General features: G+C 41.3%; 1 protein-coding gene across 1 annotated transcript in view; it reads right to left on the bottom strand.

The window, feature by feature from the left end:
* Window positions 1-201: 201 nt before the first annotated feature.
* The window catches only part of LOC138837097 (GMP synthase [glutamine-hydrolyzing]), a 45,589-nt gene continuing 24,075 nt past the window's right edge, over window positions 202-21,715 (bottom strand). Inside the window, exons 8-16 of the mRNA XM_070035887.1 lie at window positions 14,040-14,191; window positions 13,115-13,288; window positions 11,423-11,528; window positions 9,341-9,456; window positions 7,358-7,483; window positions 4,969-5,084; window positions 2,728-2,858; window positions 1,703-1,875; window positions 202-327 (exon numbers count right to left, since the gene is read on the bottom strand). Of these exons, the coding sequence (XP_069891988.1) occupies window positions 226-327; window positions 1,703-1,875; window positions 2,728-2,858; window positions 4,969-5,084; window positions 7,358-7,483; window positions 9,341-9,456; window positions 11,423-11,528; window positions 13,115-13,288; window positions 14,040-14,191 (1,196 nt within the window). The 3' untranslated portion in view covers window positions 202-225. The remainder of the gene's footprint in view (window positions 328-1,702; window positions 1,876-2,727; window positions 2,859-4,968; window positions 5,085-7,357; window positions 7,484-9,340; window positions 9,457-11,422; window positions 11,529-13,114; window positions 13,289-14,039; window positions 14,192-21,715) is intronic.

Below are 21,715 nucleotides of genomic sequence, written 5' to 3'. Positions count from 1 at the left end.
CTCAGCCACTTTTCCCACTCAGCCCCCAGTCCCTCAGCCACTTTTCCTCCTCAGCTCCCAGTTCCTTTGCTGGTCCCCCCATCAGCTCCTTGGCCACAGATGTCTGTCTGCTGTGGAGAACTCGGATGTGATGGGGCTGCTCCTGACTTTCCCAGCACTACATGTCAGTAACAGTTTCTAATGAATTTAAACTGCACGTGGTACTTTAACAGAAGACCAAGTTTATTACTCCCATTCAGTAGTTCCTGGGGGCTTTGATGTTAAGTCATACATAATTCGAGAAATACCAGGAATCTTCTTAATCTCAGTGACCATCTTTAACACCACCTGTTATAGAAGAAAGATTACCAGTGAAATAATCAGCATCTGCTGTATATCCAGTCTTATTTAGTGAAATAGATTACCTTCCATGTATACCAAATAGGGTTACTTAACTCAACTTATACAGTGAACCTGATCTTACTATACAAAGTAGTAACTTAGTCATACTATTTGAAGTATCATCCACAGACAGATGCTGGTCTGCAAGCTGAGTTTGTTACCAGGCCCCAACAAGTGTTGAAATCACCTACAGTTATCTAACATTAAGTGTGTAAATGGCTGTTTTAAATTATCTAAGGCACTGGAGGTTTATGTCTATAATCCTAGCTATTCAGGAAGCTGATATGTGAGAATAGTGGCTCATAGCCAGCCCAGGGAAGGTAAAGTCTATGAGACTCTAATCTCCAATTAACCACCAGAAAACCCAAAGTGGAGCTATGGCTCAAAGTGGTAGAGTACTAGCCTTGAGCAAAAGAACTCAGGGACAGTGCCCAGTGTTCAAGGCCCACAAAGGGAGGGGAGGGCATAGGGGACTATCTAAGGCTTCAACACATAGCTGAGAGCACCAAAGTGTCACATGATGCACTCTAAAAGTCACTGACATTGATGATCTGGTCATGTGACTGGCCATAACTCTGGCAGATGCAGAGGCATATTCACTGAGCCAGCTTACTAGCTTAAACCAGAACTGTCAAATTTGTGCTGGAGCAATGGCCCAACTAACAGTTTCAGTTTTATTTCCAGTTGGCAAACTTTGGAGCTCTAGCATCTGAGCCACACCTACAGCCCACTCCTAGGGTTTTCTTCTTTACCTGGGTTGACTGCAATGTAAAGTAGAGGTTAGCAAGATGAGATAAAAGTACAGATTACAATGGGTTACTTTCTACATGGTAATTAGGTATCTGTAGGGCATATTAAATTTAAGGCCTTTTTCTGGATTAAGTACTCGTGTGTGTGTGTGTGTGTGTGTGTGTGTGTGTGTGTGTATCTTATGAATATAGAAAAAATCCCAGTATAGTGTGTGTGTGTGCGCGCGCGCGCGTGTGTATCTTATGAATATAGAAAAAAATCCCAGAATCTGTAGGGCATATTAAATTTAAGGCCTTTTTCTGGATTAAGTACTCGTGTGTGTGTGTGTGTGTGTGTGTGTGTGTGTGTGTGTGTGTGTGTGTGTGTGTGTGTGTGTGTGTGTGTGTGTGTGTGTGTGTGTGTGTGTGTGTGTGTGTGTGTGTGTGTGTGTGTGTGTGTGTGTGTGTGTGTGTGTATCTTATGAATATAGAAAAAAATCCCAGAAATACTAATTTTTGTACTATCTCTCCCAGTCTCTATAAAATGTCATGAGTACTGAAAATGTACATTAGAAAAGAAATACATCAATCACCTCCACAGGGATCTCATTGCCAGGAGTTGCCGGTATACCAGTCATGAAGTCACTTGTAATGAAAGTCCGAATAACCACAGATCTCTGACAGGAAGGCTGCTTCTGGAGTGGGTCCCGATCAAAATGCAATGGTGTCAAAATCACTGGCATCTGGCTGATTTTCCCAACATACCCTAGAGAAACAAACACAGCACCTATCACCACACCTAGAAAACGCATCCCAACCTAGCTAGGCACACCCTTGGGGCATGAACAGAACTCGATCAGTGCAACAATGTGGCACAGGGTAGGGGTAGCTATACAGTCATCCCTTGCTATACTGCAGTTCACTCTAGCTCGGGCTTTAAAATACATAAATAGCGATCCCTCACCTGTCGTGGGGGTCTCTGGCACATAACTCCTGTGATAGGTGAGGGATCACTGTACTCAACCCTTACTATAAACACTGACAGAACAAACACTACAAGAAATCAGGGTTAGCCTCCTGCAGCCTCTGGTCACATTTTCACCAATTCATCTACACATAATCATGTTTTATGTGAATTCTTTTTAACGACATATTAATATTTATTGTAGATTTACCAACATTAAACTAACCACAAGTAACACCATAACTCATGCATCAACTTATATGTGGTTATCTACCACACAGATTTCCTCTGGAAGGATATCGTGGCCTTCTTATGCTTAGGAACCCACATTTGAGGTACCCTCAGGGAAACCTTAAACAGGACAATTTATCAACACACACCACAAAACTAACATGCACCAAATGGACAGTGAAAGGATACTTGGGAGCTTACACAGGCAGAGCTGGTGCCTGCTGCTGCTGTGAGCAAGGCCACCCTGGCCCGCCAACGGCCACAGAGGTGAGTTCTGTGTGGAAGGCCGTGTTATGGAGCCATCTGCTGCAAATATAACAGCAATGTCCAGAAAGGCAAACACTACATCCAGTTACTAGACACCATAATGTCAAGCTTCCAGACACTAGTCAGTGTGCAGTGATAAGCCAAAAGCCAACTTACCAGACTCTCTGAGGATGTTATGAGCCTCAAAATCAGCTTGGCGCAAAGTACTGAGCACCCCAGTTGTCAAGAAGGTGGGAGTGACATCTGTAGGAGGTTCTTTGACCGGTGGGCCAAAGATATAGACAACTCTGTAACAAGGAAAGAGATAGAAGTCATAGAGAAATCATTTAGTGTGAGAAACAAGACATTTATAGTTAGGCCTCTCCCCTCGCTTCAACTTTCCCAAACAGGCAAAATATACTATTATAGAAGGAGGCTATGGTATATGGGTGTAAACCTAAACTCCATGTGTGACATCCTGTGACAGCACAGGATACTACAGGCATTGTGACTATGAAAACCCTATCATGTGATGTGCTAGGCTTTAATGTCCCCAATACTTCCATATCCATCCAGGACCTGTTGCTGGAAGTAGATATGATCAAATGAAACATGCTGGATCAGGAAACACCCTCTACCCTTCCCAGGCCAGGGACCCTTGGAGGTGCCAGAGCAAAAGGCTGCATGAACACAAAGGAAGGAACTGGAATTAGGCTACCACAAGCCAAGTGCTGGCAGGAACCACCACATATGAGGAGAAATATCAGATAAAGAAAACAAGAAGGCAGAGAAAAAGAAACCAGCACATGAAAGTTTAATCAAAGAGTGAATGTCTTGAGCGAAAGCAAAAGCGAAAGCAAAATAGAGACAAAACTGCAAGACTGCTGTGAAAAAAAAAAAAAAAAACATAATAAAGCAATGGAAATAAACAGTAAAAGGAAATTTCTGACATATAAAGTTAGCTATGAAGGAGGCTGAGATCTGAGTTTCATGGTTCAAAGCCAGCCTAGGCAGGAAAGTCTGTGAGATATTTATCTCCAATTAACTACCAAAAAGTTGGAAATAGTGATACTGGCTCAAAGTGGTAGAGCCTAAGTGCTCAGGGATAGCACCAAGGCCCTGAGTTTAAGCCCTAGGACTGGCACAAACAAAGTTTACAGAGATATTAGCATTCTTCGGAAATGAATATCCTTAAAGAGTATATTGCAAAGAAAGTGTTTCTGCATTTGGGTCCTTCTAGGAAGTATTGTCTTTTATCTGAAGAAACACAGATTCTCTTTAATTACATAAGACTTTGCGAACAACACTAGCAAGTATATTTCTAGTTTCTGCGGCCAACCTGAGTAAATAAAGTCTGAAGTAATTATTTTTGGTTGTTAGCTGACTAATAGGCATCAAGAAAATTGGAGAGTTAACTGTGAAATAAGAGCATTTAATTTGCAATCTGCCACTAAGCAAGGGACATTTCTGAGCTGCAAGTGAACATAACTGATTGGTTGCAAACAGGTTATAAATCATCTGGTAATATATCTAATGCAAGAAATTAATGTGCAAATAAAAGGAAAATTCAGTCCATAAAATGTAAACTCTAATTCAAATGTAGCTATTTTAATACCTGTCATATATATGCCTTCTTTACTTTCTCAGACTTCTATTAAGTCAACAAATCCCTCTAAGTCTGTAACACGTACAAATTTTTTGTCAATCATTCTAGAATTACACATCATCATAAAAGCAGTTGTATGGCTGGGTACTAACTGCTCATGGCTGAGATCTGGAGGACAGAGATTCTGGATCAGCACAGGCAGAAAGGCCTTGAGACCTCTGGAAGCACCTCTCACCCGTATATACAAGAAGTCTAAGTAGGCAGAGCACAGCCCAAGACAGCCTGAACAAGAAATGAATCTACCACAAAACCACAACAAATGTGACTCTAGTAGCAGTTTCTGTCTAGTAAATGTAAAGCCCCAAGTTCAAGCCCCATACTTCTAGAGAGACAGAGAGACTAATAACCAACCAAACAGCATAAGCCACAAACCTAGAAAATATACCTTAATGCTGTTATATTTTATACTAAAATAAAATACCTTTCCACTTCCTTAAGTAGCAGTTTTATGTCAAAAGGATTGCACTGTGATGAAGGATCATAACCTAAGATAATGTAAAGTACCCACCTGTCCCAACCATCACTAAAGCACAAAAGAAAGAGAGAGGAAGAGAGAGAAAAAGAGAAAGGAGAAATAAAAAGAAACAACCATAAGCTAAGTGCTGAATTATAATCAGAAGTATAACTATGAAGAGAGCCACTGATTCCCATCTACCATCTCTTACTTATACCTTTCTTGAGTGGTCCTCCATTAACACATCCTTCCTTTCCACTTCACCACGCACCCCACCTAACCGCCCAGCAAAACACACCTGTTGATGTTATGACACATTCGAGGTATGAGCCTAGCAAGGAAAATAAGAGATTCCCAGTCTGGCTCATCTTTACTGGAGAGTCCACACACATAGCTGTAGGAACGGCAGTCGCCCTGAAAAACATAAAACCAACCACTTTTAACAATTTTACATATTCAAAAGGTGGGATGAAAAATACTTTATACATAATGACACTATTAAGTTTGTATTTTCCTTTTTTTTTTTTTTTTTTTGGAGGTACTAGGGTAAATTCAGGGCTTTGTGCTTACTAGGCAAGTACTTGACCACCACTTGAGCCAGCTCTAAAACCTTTAAAGACTAGGCCTCATTTTTGGCCCACAACCCTCCTCCCTATGGCCCTGTGCAAGGCTGAGATCATGTGTATGCACCATCACTCCTAGATTATTAAGAAAGATGGGGTATTACTTTTTCCTGGCTGGCCCCAAATCCTGATTCTCTTGGTTGTCACCACCCAAGTAGCTGGAATTTCATGTATGAACCACCAAATGCAGCTCATTTCTAAAAGTGTACTCCAGATATTTCTCTAGTGATTTAAACAAATCCCAAATTAAAATCCCACATTAAACTAGACCTAAATCCGTTTTTAAAGCATCATGGTACAGAATTCAGTCAATATATCTCAGAAGTTCACTAGAATTTCAGTTCAAATGTCTTCCCTACTATGACTGGCCAACCTAACTTGTTTACTGATAAAAGATAAAGTGGGAACCAAAAACAATTCATGGACACTTACCAACATGTTTAAAAGTAAGCTAAAAACTAACTTAAACCTAAGTGCATAATGAAGTAACCATCAACTGATGAATGGACCAAAAAATACATAGTGCTAACACAGCAAAACACTATTTAGTCATAAACAAGGATGAAACCCTGTCATCTTTTGTAAGCATGGAACTGAAGGTCTTTACATTAAGTGAAATAAGCCAGACACAGACACATCATATGTGGAATCATAGAATTTGAGCACAAGCTGGAGGAGAACTGAGGGAGCAGGAGAGATGTGGAAGGTTGCTTAGCACTACAAAGTTAGATAAGTAACAAATTCTGGAATCCTACTACACTGTCAAGTGACTACAGCTAACAGTCAGATACTATACATTTCCATTAACAGGAAGAGTTTGGATGGCTGCACACAAATTGTAAATGTGTCAGAGGAGGGAGGTGCGTTTACACAGATATGAACATTATACAAGGTATTTGTGGATCCAAAATCACATTGAATTCCACATTGTAATTTTGGTGTCAAACATTTGAAAAAGTCATAAAGTGAATAAAAATAATTGGCTCCCTTTTCCTTTGTTCTACTTAATCCAAATTATTCTGTATAAATACAAACTTAAAAAATTTTTTATAAAAAGTTAATAGATACCAAACACAGAAGTACTGTCTGCCATCAGAGTTGAAGCAGAGCCACATTCAATACCAGAACTGGAAGAAAGGAAAATTCAGCAGGTGGAGGGCAGTGGTACTGCTCACACAAGCGACAGTAGCACCTGGCAGTGTGGCTTCATGGAGGGCCTTTCTACAGCTAAGGAAAAGCTTCTACTTGGGGATTCTTGGGGCTTAAACTCAGGACCTGGGTGTGTCCCTGAACCTTTTTGCCCAAGGCCAGCACTCTACCACTTGAGCCACAATTCTACTTCTGGCTTTTTTGGTGATTAATTGAAGATAGAAGACTTTCCTGCCTAGGCTGGCTTTGAATCACGATCCTTAGATCTGAGTATTAACCTGAACATGCATGAACCACCAGCATCCAGCAGAAAAGCATCTTAAAGCCACTGTATTTCACACTTCCAACTATAAATTTGGACATGGCCTAAATTTCCTGTCCTTCAAGAAAGCAGTGGGCAAGCCAGACATGAAGCAAAGAGTTCTTCAAATTCTTATTTTTAGTTAGAGTAGAAAAAAATGTTCCACAGCCAGGTACCAGTGGCTCATGCCTATAATCCTAGCTACTCATGAATCTGAGATCTGAGGATGGCAGTTCAAAGCAGCCTGGGCAGAAAAGTCCACAAGACTATTATCTCCAATAAACTACTCAGAAAACCGGAAGTGGCACTCAAGTGGTAGAGTGCTACCCTTGAGCTGAAGAGCTGAGGGACAGCACCCAGGCCCAGAGTTCAAGCCCCACAACCAACAAAAAAGAAAAAAAAGAAAAGAAAAGAAAAGAAAAAGGCATTCTAAAACTACGAATTCTCTGCCTGAATATTCAGTTCCTATAGTCTTATTCAATCTACAAACATGCCACTAAATGGCCATTTCACTTCTCTATTTAGTGTATAGGTTTGTACCTACTTAATTCTTACCTAATTCCTAGTCCCAGAGGTGACAAGAGCACTCAGGCAAGGTTAAGTAGATGACTCACCTGCACACCCACAGTCTTAATTGGCAGCAAGAAGGCATTCAGTGAATGCAGACTGGTAATTTGCATCAGCTTCTCCTGATCCTCTTCTGTCGTGCAGGCTTTGACTCTTTGTAATAATGTATGAGGCTGAGAAAACCAGAGATGTGTGGGCCAGTTAAAAAACCTGGCATTGGCTCTTCCCATAGCCAGTACTATCCTCAAATCTGTACTCACAGCTTTGTAAAATCCTGTCGCATTTCTGTAAGTGCCTATCCTTTTCTAACTCACTATACACCATGCCAAAAATGCATTCTGGAGGCTGTCCCACAGAGGGTCAGTAACAGCTCATACTGCATACACCAAGACGTACTGTCTCTCTTCTTTGGTTTGAGCCAGTACCTTCATCCAGCTCATTTATTTTTCCTGTATTAAGTTTTAAAACTAAACCTTCTCTATACCCATTCTTCCATAGTTCCTCTCAAGATAATGAGTCTTTCTGACAAACAATACAGGCACTTTTAATGCTTTATATACTATTCTATACTTTAAATAGAAAAGGTCCACCATTGTTATTAGTATCTGAATAGTGTGTTTGTTCCTTTTACCATTTCCTTTTCTACTGAGATATTTTTGCTTCTCATGAAGCAGGTTCTTTAAAATGCTAGTTCTTAACCTCCATCCCTCATTTTACTCAGGATGCTCACGGACACTAGGGAAAAGGGAGAGCAACAGACCTCCAAAGCTCCCTGGATGATTCTAAGCAAAGCCAGGGTAGGCGTTAAGTGGCTATTGGCAGTAAATTTTATCAGAAAATTACTGTATTTCAGAGTTTTGCTAACTTCAATGTCTATAGATTTTCCATCATTTCTCTGTAGCCATGTTGTCTCTGACACTCTGTAATTTCACTAAGATATGCCAGCCAGGTGTCATCATCTTCCCCTCAGCCTGCCTGCGTCATGTAAAATGAATCCTAGGTGTCATCTTTTACCTGCTTAGACAAATTTATTTACTGACCTACTATTCCCTAGACAGATGTTAAAGCTGACCTCTCATTCCTGCTTGAAGCTCTTTTACACACACCATTTTCATTTTTCCTTTCTCTTGCCAGTGCTGGGGCTTAAATTTAGGGCTCAGGGACTGTGTCCCTGAGATTCTTTTGCTCAAGGCTAGTACTCGACAACTTGAGCCACAGCACCACTTCCAGTTTTCTGGTGGTTAACTGGAGATAAAGAGTCTCACAGACTTTCCTACTCAGGCTGGCTTTGAACCGTTATCCTCAGCTCTCAGCCTCCTGAGTAACTAGGATTACAGGCGTGAGCCACCAGCGCTTGGCTCTATACTGTTTTCTTTCTGACAACTGACCCTCATTTCCAGATAAGGTCTTCACATCTACCTCTGAGCCCATGGCTCTCTTTCCAACTATGGTTAATTTCAGTTATTAATTTCATTCCATATCTACTCAGTCATTTTTAGTAGTGTACTTTTATTTGTACTTATATACTTTTATGTATATATATTTGTATTATCAATGCCTTTTATTTCTACTTTTCTTGTATATTTCTTAGCTTGCAGTTTTCAGAACACATAGGTCAAAAGTGACTGCCCTGCCACTCTGACTGACCACTCTTCTGATAAGTGTGTAGCTCGAGTGCGGCCCCTGAGAAGAACCACGAGTCAAGTCCAGCCGCTCAGCAGTCCAAGGCCACACAGGTGAGGACAGACAGCTGTGCTCTACAACTGGTACTTCAGCTCCTCCCTAACTCCCAGAATCCCCCATACATAATGCAGGTTTGAAAGCAGTTTACCTCTATTATTTTTTAGGCATATAGGACATATCCAGATTTTCTGGAAAGAGAAGTCTTCATTTCAGTCTCTGCAACATATTTTCTTCAGTCATATTAAGGTTTACTAATTTGACTTTTCCAATCATGAAATTTTAACAAATTTGCAAGTAAAGCAGTGCAGAAGTATTCCATTCACTTATTAGATGTGTCAAATGATTACCTTCTTAACGCTTGCAGAAAAATCAGCTACTATTTTCAAAATGTTGTTGGTTTCAGGAAAATCCTTACAAATATAAGGTTCTTCTGCACATATTACTCGAATTGCCAGGCCAGGACCTGAAATTAGAGTAACACCAGAAAACTAACAGAAAATGTCACTTTCAAAACATAATCCTTACAAAATTAAAATCTATCTGCCATCCAAAAGTGTTTATAGGGTGCTATGGATCAAGGCCAAGGCCTCACCACTGATCTGTATCTCAGCTCGGAGCCAGTGGTATAGCTCAGAGGTATAGCACAGACCTGGGTTCAATCCAAAACAAACCTCCCCATTGTAAACAAAGTATTAATTTCAAATGTAACTACTGGGTTCCTACTCAAAATATTTTAAAACATTACTTCAAGTGTCTCTGTATCAATGCCTTCTACTTCCTAATTTTGTTACGTATTATTTTAAAATCATGTTACATATGCCAATTTATTTTTTATAATATACACACAAAAAAGTATACACACAAAAAAGTATAATGAGCTACCCTATGCTATTTAAGAAAATATATCAACAAACCAGTACATATATTTTACCAAGTCCTTAACAGTTGATATGTAGTAATCTTAGAAAACCTGGAATCACTACTTTGCCATACAGGAAATGGCTGATTACAGGCAAATGCGAGCCATATCAGTTAACTGTCCCCAGTCTCATTGTTCATCTTGAGATGGAGAGCTTAAGGTTAGTTTTTAAAGGAAAATAATGAAATCTTAGATGGCAGAAAGCCCGATGGATGTCGAATGCATAGAAGCCTAGCTGAAATGATGACCAAGCTCAGCACACAGTAACCTCCCCCTCCCAACATTTCCCACCATCCTTCGCCAGCACACACACCAAGGACTGATCTTACACCTCTAGATTCCACAATGCTACACTGTTTTGGGGGGAGGGGAAGCATGATGATTCACAGCAGACATCCAATTACTAGAAATATAATCCCATCTCTACACCTTCTATTCTGTGTAACTTGGCAAATTAGTCTGATCCATAAATTTCCTCACCTGAAAAACAGAACAAGACCAGCTTCTACTATGAGAATAATATATGACAATATTTTCCAAAGCAGAGTGCCTAAGTGTTTTAAAAACGTTAGTTATTACTATGTTTTTAGTTTAATTGGACCATCCTCATCATCACTTAAGTACTATACTGCTAAATCTGAGGTTCAAGTCTTGCCAAGCTCAAAATAAAACACTTTAAGACCCTTAGTCTCAACTTTCAATTTTTTCTATCAGTAGATGACTTTAATCTTTGTTGTTGTTGTTCATGATATAGATACAGAGAACGGTGTAAAGTATACACAAATGCAATGCTTTGTTCCTTCAAACCAGACATAGAAAAAAATCTTAAAAAGTACTAGGCCAGGTACAGTGGTACATACATATAGTCTCAGCTACTCAAGAGAGTGAGGAAGGACTATGGCTTAAGCACAACCAAGTGTGGAGGGGGGTATATTTCTAATGTTTTGGAGATACAACCTGATACATAAAACAGAAGAACACATAAATCCTAGCTCTAAGAATCTTTTAGTAATGATATTAAAAAGTATCTATTCTTTGGTTTCTCATCTATATACCAAACCCCTATGGACTGTATAATATCTAAATACAATGGAAAATGAGGACAAAATGATGAACATACAGTAGGAAATCAAAAGAAGCCCAGTGCTGGTGGCTCATGCCTGTAATTCTAGCTACTCATGAGGCTGACATCGGAGGATCCCAGGTCAAAGCCAACCCAGGCAGCAAAGTCCATGAGACTCTGGTCTTCCATCAACTACCAGAAAAATTTTAAGTGGCCCTGTGGCTCAAAGTGGTAGAGCATTAGCTTTGAGTGAAAAAACTCAGGGAGATAGATCACCCATTTCCTGAGTTCAAGCCCCATGACTCACCAAAGGGAAAATTTGTTCCCTATCCTTCATTTCTCTCATGTTACAGACTCTTCAAAATGATACATCATTCAAAACTGTCTGGACTGAATTATCATGAAAGGCTAAAGACAAGTCAACAAAATCCAATCTATTTTTTTTACCTGGAAATGGATGCCTGGAAACTAACTCTTCTGGAAGTCCAAGTTCTCTGCCTAAAATTCTTACTTCATCTTTATGAAAATCTTTCAAAGGTTCTATTACTTTTCCCTGTAAGAGACAAAAAGGTCAACCAACACAAGCTAGCCATCAAAATGGCTTCAAAAACAAAGGGCAGTAAGTGACTGACTTTCCCTATTATTATTTTCCTTCAACAAATGTCAGACTGGGTATGGTGGTATGTACTTATAACTCCAGCACATAGCCTAAGGCAGGAGAACGGCAAGTTCAAATCCAACCTAGGCTACATATCATGTTCCAGGCCAGTCTGAACTACTCTGTGTCAAAAAAAAACAAAAACAAAAACCAGACAGATAGACACAGATAGATATAGAGAAGAAATATAGATACATAGAGAGAGGAGATATAGAGCAGAGAAAAAAGAGGAGAGGGGAGAAAAAGACAGAGAGAGAAGAGAAAAGGGGAAGAAGGGAGGTAGAGAGGAGAAAGAGGCGAGAGAGGAGACAGGAGAGGGAGGGAAGAAGGGGAGAGAGGGAGGGGGAAAGAGAGAAAGAAAAACAAAGATACTACTACTTCACAGCCACTGGGGTGGCTCCAATTAAATGACACACACATTAAAAAAACTATCATTCAAATAAATATAGTAAATGATAAGATGTGGAGAAATGAAGTTTTTGTGTACTATTGGTTAGACTGCAAAACAATACAACTGCCATAGAAAACAGCAAAAGAGCTAAAAGTAGAACTATCATGTGATCCAGCAATTTGCCTCCTGCTCTGTACTCAAGAACTAGAAACATGTAAACCTCGCTCCTCAGAAGGCTGAGATCTGAGGATCACAGTTCAAAGCCAACACAGGCAGGAAAGTCCGTGAGACTCCAGTTAACCACTGGAAAACCAAAAGTGGCACTGTGCCTCAAGTGACAGAGCACTAACCTTGAGCTGAAGAGCTCAGGGACAGCAGCCAGGCCCAGAGTTCAACTGACACCCCCCCCCCCCAAAAAAAACAACTGGAAACAGACATGGAATAATATATGTATGAATCACTATTCAAAACATTCAAAAAGTGAAAGCAATCCACATGTTCATTCATGAATAGTTTATGCCCACACAATGTTACATTATTCGGCAGTCATTAACAGGAAAGAAATTCTGTCATATACTACAACATGGATGAATCCTAAGGACATTATGCTAAGTAAAATAAGCCAGTCACACAAAAATAATACTGCAGGATTCTACTTATATAATGTACTTAAGGTAGTCAAAAAGTGTTAAAAGTAAAAAAGTGGGAACCCAGATGTCCAGTAATGAGTGGATAAATAAAATGCAGTATGTCCACACAATGAATATTACTTGGCAATGAAAACAATTTCTGCAATGTAGTGGAACCCTGAGAATACAGTAAGCGTTAAGAACCACAGTCATGAGTATGTACCCATTACATAAAGGATGTCCAGAATGAGTAAAAATATAGACAAAAATCAATTAGCAGACGGTGGTTACTCAGGGCAAGCAGGGGAATGCAGGTGAGAACAGAGGATGAAGAGTATCTGCTGATGGGTGTGAAGTACCTCTGTGTGTTCTAAACTCAAGAGGTGGTGAGAGCTGCTTGGTGGTGGATATGGGAGGGAGGAAGAGGAAAACTCCTTTGTGGAAGTTTCCTAGATGTTTACCTCTTCTCTCAGCTTTCTGATTAGTTCTGTGTCATTGTGGTGTGTCTTGATGAGTTCAGCCTTGCCGCTTGCAACTAAGGATGCACTTTCAATCAGATCAGGCCGTAAAGTGCCTTGAGCAAGGAACACCTCCTCTGGTTTTAAATTCATCTCTCCAATCACTTCATTGGCAATCTAGAACCAACAGAAGACTAATGTTGAACCCTCAGGAAACAGCAGCATTTCATATATCCAATGCAATTTCTCAGTGGCCATTTGCAACCCCAAAAGGAAATTAGATCCACCAAACTCTAAAATCAATTCCTAAGAAGACATGCTTTTACATGATTCTAAAAAGTTAGCAAACATTCCTTCATGAGATTGAAATCTATAGCCACTGAAATTCCCATGGGCAGAGACCAGTATCAACTGAAAACATATTATTAAAAGCAACTAAAACAATAGCTTAGCAACATTCTTTTAAAACATAAGTTCCTGAGCCGGGCACCAGTGGCTTATACCTATAATCCTAGCTACTCAGGAGTCTGAGATCTGGAGATTGAGTTTTGAAATCAGCCTGGGCAGAAAAGTCCCCATGAGGCTCTTAACTCCAACAAACTACTCAAAAAAAAAAAAAAAAAGCCAGAAGTGGTGCTGTGGCTCATGTGGTAGAGCGCTAGCCTTGAGCACAAAGAGGCTCTGGGACAGAGCCCAGGCCCTTTCAAGCTCCAGGCTGGCCAAAAAAAAAATTCCTTATTTGTCAATATACAAAAACAATATATAGTAAAAGTCTCAAACACACACACACACACAAATCAAAATGGCAATTCTGTTATTTGATATAGTATACAATAAAACTACTAAAAAAATTCAGATATGTATATATATACACACACATATATATACATATATGTATATATCTCACTCTTGAGGACACTCAAAGTACCTTAACAAAAGTATCACCAATGATTTTCCTTTTTTCCTCAGGGCTGGTAGTCATATTTAATGTCTTGCTAATTCTTTTCCGTGGGGTTCTGTCTTCCTCTGATATTGGCAAAGTAGTTGTTCCATTGTAGAAGGAATGAGCAGCATTTATCACTGGGAGAGATGGCAGACAAGTTAGAAACTATTTCATTTCTTTATGCTAGAAGGAGTAAGTCAAAATACATAAAGAACATGCAGCCGGGCAGTGGTGGCTCATGCCTGTAATCCTAGCTACTCAGGAGGCTGAGATCTTTAAGACTGTGGTTTGAAGCCAGCCCAGGCAGAAAAGTCCATGAGACTCTTATCCCTAATAAACTACTCAGAAAAAGCCAGAAGTGGATCTGTGGTTCAATTGGTAGAGTGTTAGCTGCCTTCGGCACAAAAGCTCAGGAAGAATGCCCACACCCTGAGCTCAAACCTCAGGACCTACATGCATGCATGCACGTACACATACACTCAGATCTAAGGTCTTATTACTATTGTCCTTTAAAAAAAAGGTATTAGTTTTAAAGACTGTCATGTTACTCAGGACAGTCCCAAACTCCAGAGCAAAAATGATCCATCCTCCTGCCTCCACCACCAAAGTAGCTGGGATTACAGGGGCACATTCCACACCTGGTTGACTAGACTTCCAATCTGCCTTCTCCATATAAGCCTGTCTATATAATAAGGTGTATACCGTGTATATTCAGACTGCTGGAGAAGGGTGTTGGTAGCTGTGTGCACAAGTGCAGGTATAAAACAAGAGAGGGAAGATAACTTTAGAAGAGAATACAATAGTAGCTGGAAAAGGGTGATTTACCAACTTAAGTGTAACAGTAGTAATAATCACAATAGCAAATTTTTTTCTTTTTTTTTGGTCGGTCATGGGGCTTGAACTCTGGGCTTGGGCACTGTCCTTGCACTCTTCCGCTCAAGGCAAGCGCTCTACCACTTGAGCCACAGCACCACTTCGGGTTTTCTAGTGGTTAATTGGAGATGAGAGCCTCACATATTTTTCTGCCCAGGCTGGCTTTGAACCGTGATCCTCAGATCTCAGCCTCTTGAGTAGCCAGATTTTACAGGTGTGAGCCACCAGCACTCAGCACAATTTTTTTTTATTAGGACCTGTCTTGGACAAAAGGAAATTACAGGAAGTGGCGTTGTAGCTCAAGTGATAGAGCGCTTGCCTTGAGCTGAAGAGCTGAGGGACAGCGCTCAGGCCCAGAGTACAAGCCCCACGACCACCAAAAAAAAAAAAAAAAAAGGAAATTACAATTCAAAAGTTCAAAGTATTTTCTGCTGTAAGCTTATTGAGAAATGCAATTTGTTAAGATAATGTGCTCACTGTGAGAAAAACTTTTTAATTTTTTATAAAAAGTTTTTTATTGGAGGGGGGACCAAGATGGCGACGGGGCAGTAGGGAAACGCCACAGCTCTCTCCAACCAAAAAGAGAGTTCGAGCTCCAACGCTTAATCTCCCCAAGAGACCGACAACAACAAAAAGACGAACACTCAGAGAAAAACCAGAGGCGGAGAATAACAAAAAAGAAACAGAGGAAAAGAAGAATTTCAGAAGAAAAGCGAAGACCCCTCCCCCAACCTTTACTGGCCGCGCGGCAGTGCGCCAAGCCGCCGGCCAGCCGGCCCGGCGGGGGCTGCGGGAGCCCCAAGAGACACAGCAGAGACACAGGGGGCCGCTTTCAGATCACCAGGTACTGGTTTACAGAACAGCGGATCGCCAGGAACAGAGAAGCCTACCAGCCGGGAGTCTCCACGAGGATCCCACCCCCACCCCTCACTCTCCACCTGAGCAGAGAGGCTCCATCCCGCCAAAGCCCCTCGGCACCAGCAGCGCGCCCGCCCGATCGCGATCGCAACGACCCGGCACTCTCCACCAGAGCAGAAAGGTTCCATCCCGCCAAAACCGCCAGCAGCACGCAAAGGGAACTGTCTGCAGACCACCCACCCGCCCGCCCGATCACGATCGCAACGACCCGGCGGGGCCACTCGGGCCCCAGAGGTACCGTGAAGAAGCTGTCTGAGCGGGGACACTCTTGACCCGACAGCTTCGACAGAGGCAGAGACAGAAAAGAATCACACAGAGCCACCACCGCCCAACCCAGCCCGGATTGCAACAACAACTGACGACCTACACCACACAGAAACAACCAGCTCCAGGGTGAGTACCCCACAGGGGAAGTGTATCCCTCAAGGGAGACCAGAGCTGGAGGGAATCCCCAGACCCTGACCTAGACTCCCTACCCCAACACCCGGACCACAGGACCCACTAAAACTGGGAACTGTTTGAGAGCTCCACCAGCCCGTGGAGCACACTCAGCTGGCCAGGCTAGAGCAAGAGCACCCCTGGAAGGGAGCTTAAATGCCCAAGCCAGGAACAGCGCCCCTGGGTCAAGACTACCAACAGTAGAAGAAATTTGAACTGTGTCCCCCAGGCTGTATAACCTAGGTGGTATACACATCAGCACAGGCCTAACGAGTGCGCTCCAGGCTGCATAACCTAGGTGGTATACACATCAGCACAGGCCTAACAAGCGCGCTCCAGGCTGGGGCCGGAACCAGGCCCGGGATCCGGCGCCTGAACAACACAACCAACTCCTCCCAATTGAAGTAAAAAGCTGAGCATACGCCTCAACAGAGGGGAGAAAGCCAGGAAACAACACTCCCCGGGGAAGCACGCCTGTGACAACAAAAGACCTGGAGGCCCAGGACAAGAGAAGCCCAAACCCCACCAAAACTCCACCCATATACCCTAGACTGGGAATTGGGCAACACAGGCTGCCAGCACCTGATAGTAAGCAGGAGCTCAGACTGTTAAGGCGGCTCAGCAATAGAGTGATAGTCTTGGATGTTTGAGGCCCTGGATCTGATTCCTCAGCATCACAAAAGCAAAAAGGGTCAGAAGTGGTGCTGTGGCTCAAACGGTAGGGTGCCAGCCTTGAGCTGAAAAGCTGAGGGACAGCACCCAAACCTAGAGTTCAAGCCCACAACCAGCCCAAAACAAACAAACAAAAACACATCAGGAGCCCATAGCAGACTCCAGCATTTGGGAGAGTGCATCCAGAGCATCTGTTCTTCACAAGAGCACCCGTAGGAGCAAACACAAGCAGTCTAGGCTGCTCAACCCTTCCAAAGGCGGGAACTGCCAGCAATCTACAGCAGAGAGCTGAGAATCCTAAGTAAGTCAGAATAGCAGCTGGAAATAGGCTCCCAACAGAACCCAGATCAGGCACAGACTCTCTCTACCAATACAGAATCAGCAACCAAGCAAAGACAGACACACCAAAACAAAATTGAAGAGCAGTCTCCTGAACCTCCATGCGAAAATCACAGAGAAAAATCACAAGGTTTACTACCACCCAGGACAGCAAGCTCACCTCAAAAGCCAGCAGCCACACAGGGGAGAGCCCCAGTGGGAGCAAAGCAGGAATGGAAGACAAAGGCTACTTCCAAGGGTTGCTGGAGGCAATGACTCAAGAAATAAAGCGAGAAATTGATCAGAAATTGAAAGAGCACAAGGATGAACTATCCAAAGAGATACAGGGTATCAAACAAGAGATGCATGCAAAAATAGAAGCTGCACAAACCTCAGTAAGAAGTGAGATAAACGCCAAATTAGAGGTAATGCATACCTCATTGAGAGGTGAGATCAGTACTCTGAGAACCAACATTGAATCCATAAAGGGATCCATTTCCTCCATGCAAACCACAATAGAAGCCACTGTCAACAGAGTGAATGAAATGGAAGGTCGAGTGTCAGATACAGAAGACAGAATACACCAACTGGACCAAAAAGTGACAGATATGGAAAAATTACTCAAATTAAACCAAAGGGATATTCAAGAGCAAGCAGATAATGCTAAAAAATTTAACCTTCGCATAATTGGAGTGGACGAAGGTGAGGAATTCCAGAGCAAGGGAATGCACCACCTATTTAACAATATAATCAATGAAAATTTTCCCCACCTCAAAAACGACCATCTTAACTACATCACAAAAGCTTATCGAACACCCAACAAGCAAGACCCCAGGAGAAACACTTCTAGACACATTATAGTAAAAATGATAGATCTGAATAATAAGGAAACAATCCTGCATGCAGCAAAAATGAAGAAGGAGCTATACTACAATGGGAAAAAAATAAGAATTACTGCAGATCTCTCCACACAAACAATGAATGCAAGAAAAGCCTGGGAAAGCACCATACGAGCCCTGAGAGCCAATAACTGCCAACCCAGACTGATCTACCCGGCAAAGCTAGCATTCACATTTGATGGAGAACTGAAAACTTTTAATAGCAAAGAAAAACTAAATGAATACATAAACATTAAGCCAGCATTACAAAGAATTCTAAGAGGGGGGACACAACCTGAAGAAAGCAGCCAGGAACTGGGGCCTGCCCCAAACAGGCGTTACTCAAAGTCTAACTGAGCAAGCACAGGAGGAAAGGAAAAAAGAAAAACTTAGGAAAACGGAATGGCAGGGACAACAATGCATCTCTCTATACTTTCTCTTAATATAAATGGGCTGAATTCGCCAATTAAAAGAAAACGAACTGAGGACTGGATAAGAAAACAAGACCCATCCATCTGTTGCCTTCAGGAGACCCACCTCTCAGCCAAACATACAAACAAACTCAGAGTGAAGGGGTGGAAAAGGATCTACCAATCAAACGCCCCCAGTAAGAAAGCAGGTGTAGCTATCCTGATATCTGACAAAATAAACTTTTCATTAAAATCAGTACAGAAAGACAAGGACGGACACTACATATTAATAAAGGGAACAATCCAAGAGGAGGATATAACCATCATCAACTTATATGCCCCAAATATTGGTGCACCCAGATATGTCAAACAAATGCTCTCAAACTTACAGAATAAAATAGATCCCAATACGATAATACTAGGAGACTTTAACACACCACTCTCACCAAAGGACAGGTCTACCAACCAGAGGATTGGCAAAGAAGCTACCGAATTAAGAGAGGCCATACTGCAAGCGGAATTAACTGACATCTACCGAGTATTTCACCCTAAAACAACACAGTACACATTCTTCTCAGCAGCTCACGGAACTTTCTCCAAAATAGACCATATCATAGTTCATGCAAGGAACTTAAGCAAATACAAAGGGATCGACATAATCCCCTGTATCCTATCTGACCACAGTGGAATCAAGCTAGCTCTCAATAACAAAGCATACCGCAGAAATTTCTCCAATACATGGAAATTGAACAGCACACTCCTTAACAATGCCTGGATAACAGAAGAGATCAGAGAAGAAATAAAGCATTTCCTACAACTCAATGAAAATGAAAACACCTCACAAAGAAACTTGTGGGACACAGCAAAAGCAGTCCTGAGGGGCAAATTTATTGCCCTCAGTGCCCACATCAAGAGAATGGAGACAGACCAAGTAAATAATCTCATGTTGCAATTAAAACAGCTAGAAAAACAGGAAAAAATGGGACCTAAAGCTACTAGAAGAAGCCAGATAACCAAATTAAAAGCAGAGATTAACCAATTAGAAAATCAGAAAACCATAACCAAAATAAACCAAACAAAAAGCTGGTTCTTTGAAAAAATAAACAAAATTGATGGCCCATTGGCTAGATTAATTAAAAAAAGAAGAGAGGAAACCCATATTAATAGGATTAGGGATGCCACGGGAAACATCATAACACGTACCCAAGATATCCAAACAATTCTAACAGACTACTTTCAAAAGCTATACTCTCTAAAGGAAGAAAATCGGGCAGAAATGGATGCATTTTTAGAGAAATACAAGTTGCCCAAACTGAGCAAAGAAGAAGTTAACCAATTAAATAAGCCAATATCCTATAATGAGATACAGGAAGCTATCAAAAGTCTTCCAACAAAAAAAAGCCCAGGACCAGATGGATTCACAGCAGAATTCTATAAGACCTTCAAACAAGAACTAATACCCATACTCCTCAAGCTCTTCAGAGAAACAGAGAAGGAAGGAGCTATCCCAAACTCATTCTACGAAGCCAATATCACACTCATCCCCAAACCAGGCAAAGACCCAACCAAAAAGGAGAATTACAGGCCAATCTCCTTGATGAACACAGATGCAAAGATCCTTAACAAGATTCTAGCTAACAGAATCCAGAAACACATAAAAAAAATAATTCACTATGACCAGGTAGGCTTCATCCCAGAGACACAGGGATGGTTTAACATACGTAAGTCAATAAATGTAATCCAACATATCAACAGAGCCAAGGTCAAGAATCACATGATTATCGCTACAGATGCAGAAAAGGCCTTTGACAAAATTCAACATTCATTCATGCTAAAAGCTCTGGAGAAAATAGGAATAGAAGGAACATTTCTAAAAACAATAAAAGCCATTTATGACAGACCAATAGCCAATATTATACTTAATGGGGAAAAGCTACAACCAATTCTCCTAAAATCAGGAACAAGGCAAGGATGCCCACTGTCTCCACTCCTCTTCAATATAGTCCTAGAACCCTTAGCCAGGGCAATAAGGCAAGAAAAAGACATTAAAGGGATCCGCATAGGAAAAGAAGAAGTTAAACTATCCCTTTTTGCAGACGACATGATACTATACCTCCAAGATCCCAAAAACTCCATCCCCAAACTCTTAGAAATCATAAATCACTTTGGCAAAATAGCAGGATACAAAATAAACCCACAAAAATCAGTTGCCTTCCTATACACTGATAATGTACAGGAAGAGAGGGAAATAAAGGGAGCAACCCCATTCACAATAACCTCCCGAAAAATAAAATATTTAGGAATTAACCTAACCAAAGATGTAAAAGAACTATTTAATGAGAACTATAAAAAGTTAAAGAAAGAAATTGCAGAAGACACTAGGAAATGGAAAGACCTCCCATGCTCCTGGATAGGCCGACTTAATATAGTAAAGATGGTAATACTTCCAAAACTAATATACAAATTCAACGCAATTCCTATTAAAATCCCAATGACGTACATCTCTGAAATACAGAAAACAGTCCAAAAATTCATATGGAACAACAAAAGACCTAGAATAGCCAAAACAATTCTAGGGGATAAAGACAATATGGGAGGGCTATCCATGCCGAACTTCAAACTCTACTACAGAGCTATAATAACAAAGACAGCATGGTACTGGCACAAAAACAGACCCGAAGACCAATGGAACAGAATAGAAGATCTAGAAATAAATCCACAGGCCTACAGCCAGCTGATATTCGACAAAGGAGCCAAAGACATACAATGGAAGAAACACAGCCTCTTCAACCGCTGGTGCTGGGAAAACTGGGCAGCCACATGCAGAAAACTAAAAGTGGACCCCAGCCTATCACCATGCACCAACATCAACTCAAAATGGATTAAAGACCTTAACATTAAACCTGAATCTCTGAAACTACTGCAGGACAGAGTAGGAGAGACACTTGAACTAATAGGCACAGGAAGGAACTTCCTGAACAGAGTCCCAGGGTCACAACAAATTGGAGAGAGACTCGACAAATGGGACTACCTTAAAATAAAAAGCTTCTGCACAGATAAAGCTATCGCAACCAAGCTAGAAAGACAACCAACTAATTGGGAAAAAATATTTACCAGCAATATATCAGACAAGGGGTTAACATCCTGTATATAC

This window comes from Dipodomys merriami, unplaced genomic scaffold (genome assembly GCF_024711535.1).
Source record: "Dipodomys merriami isolate MVZ:Mamm:240054 unplaced genomic scaffold, mDipMer1.0.p SCAF_261, whole genome shotgun sequence".
NCBI classification, from domain to species: Eukaryota; Metazoa; Chordata; class Mammalia; order Rodentia; family Heteromyidae; genus Dipodomys; species Dipodomys merriami.
Note: the sequence above shows the minus strand (reverse complement) of the source record. Positions and strands in the feature narration are given on the sequence as shown.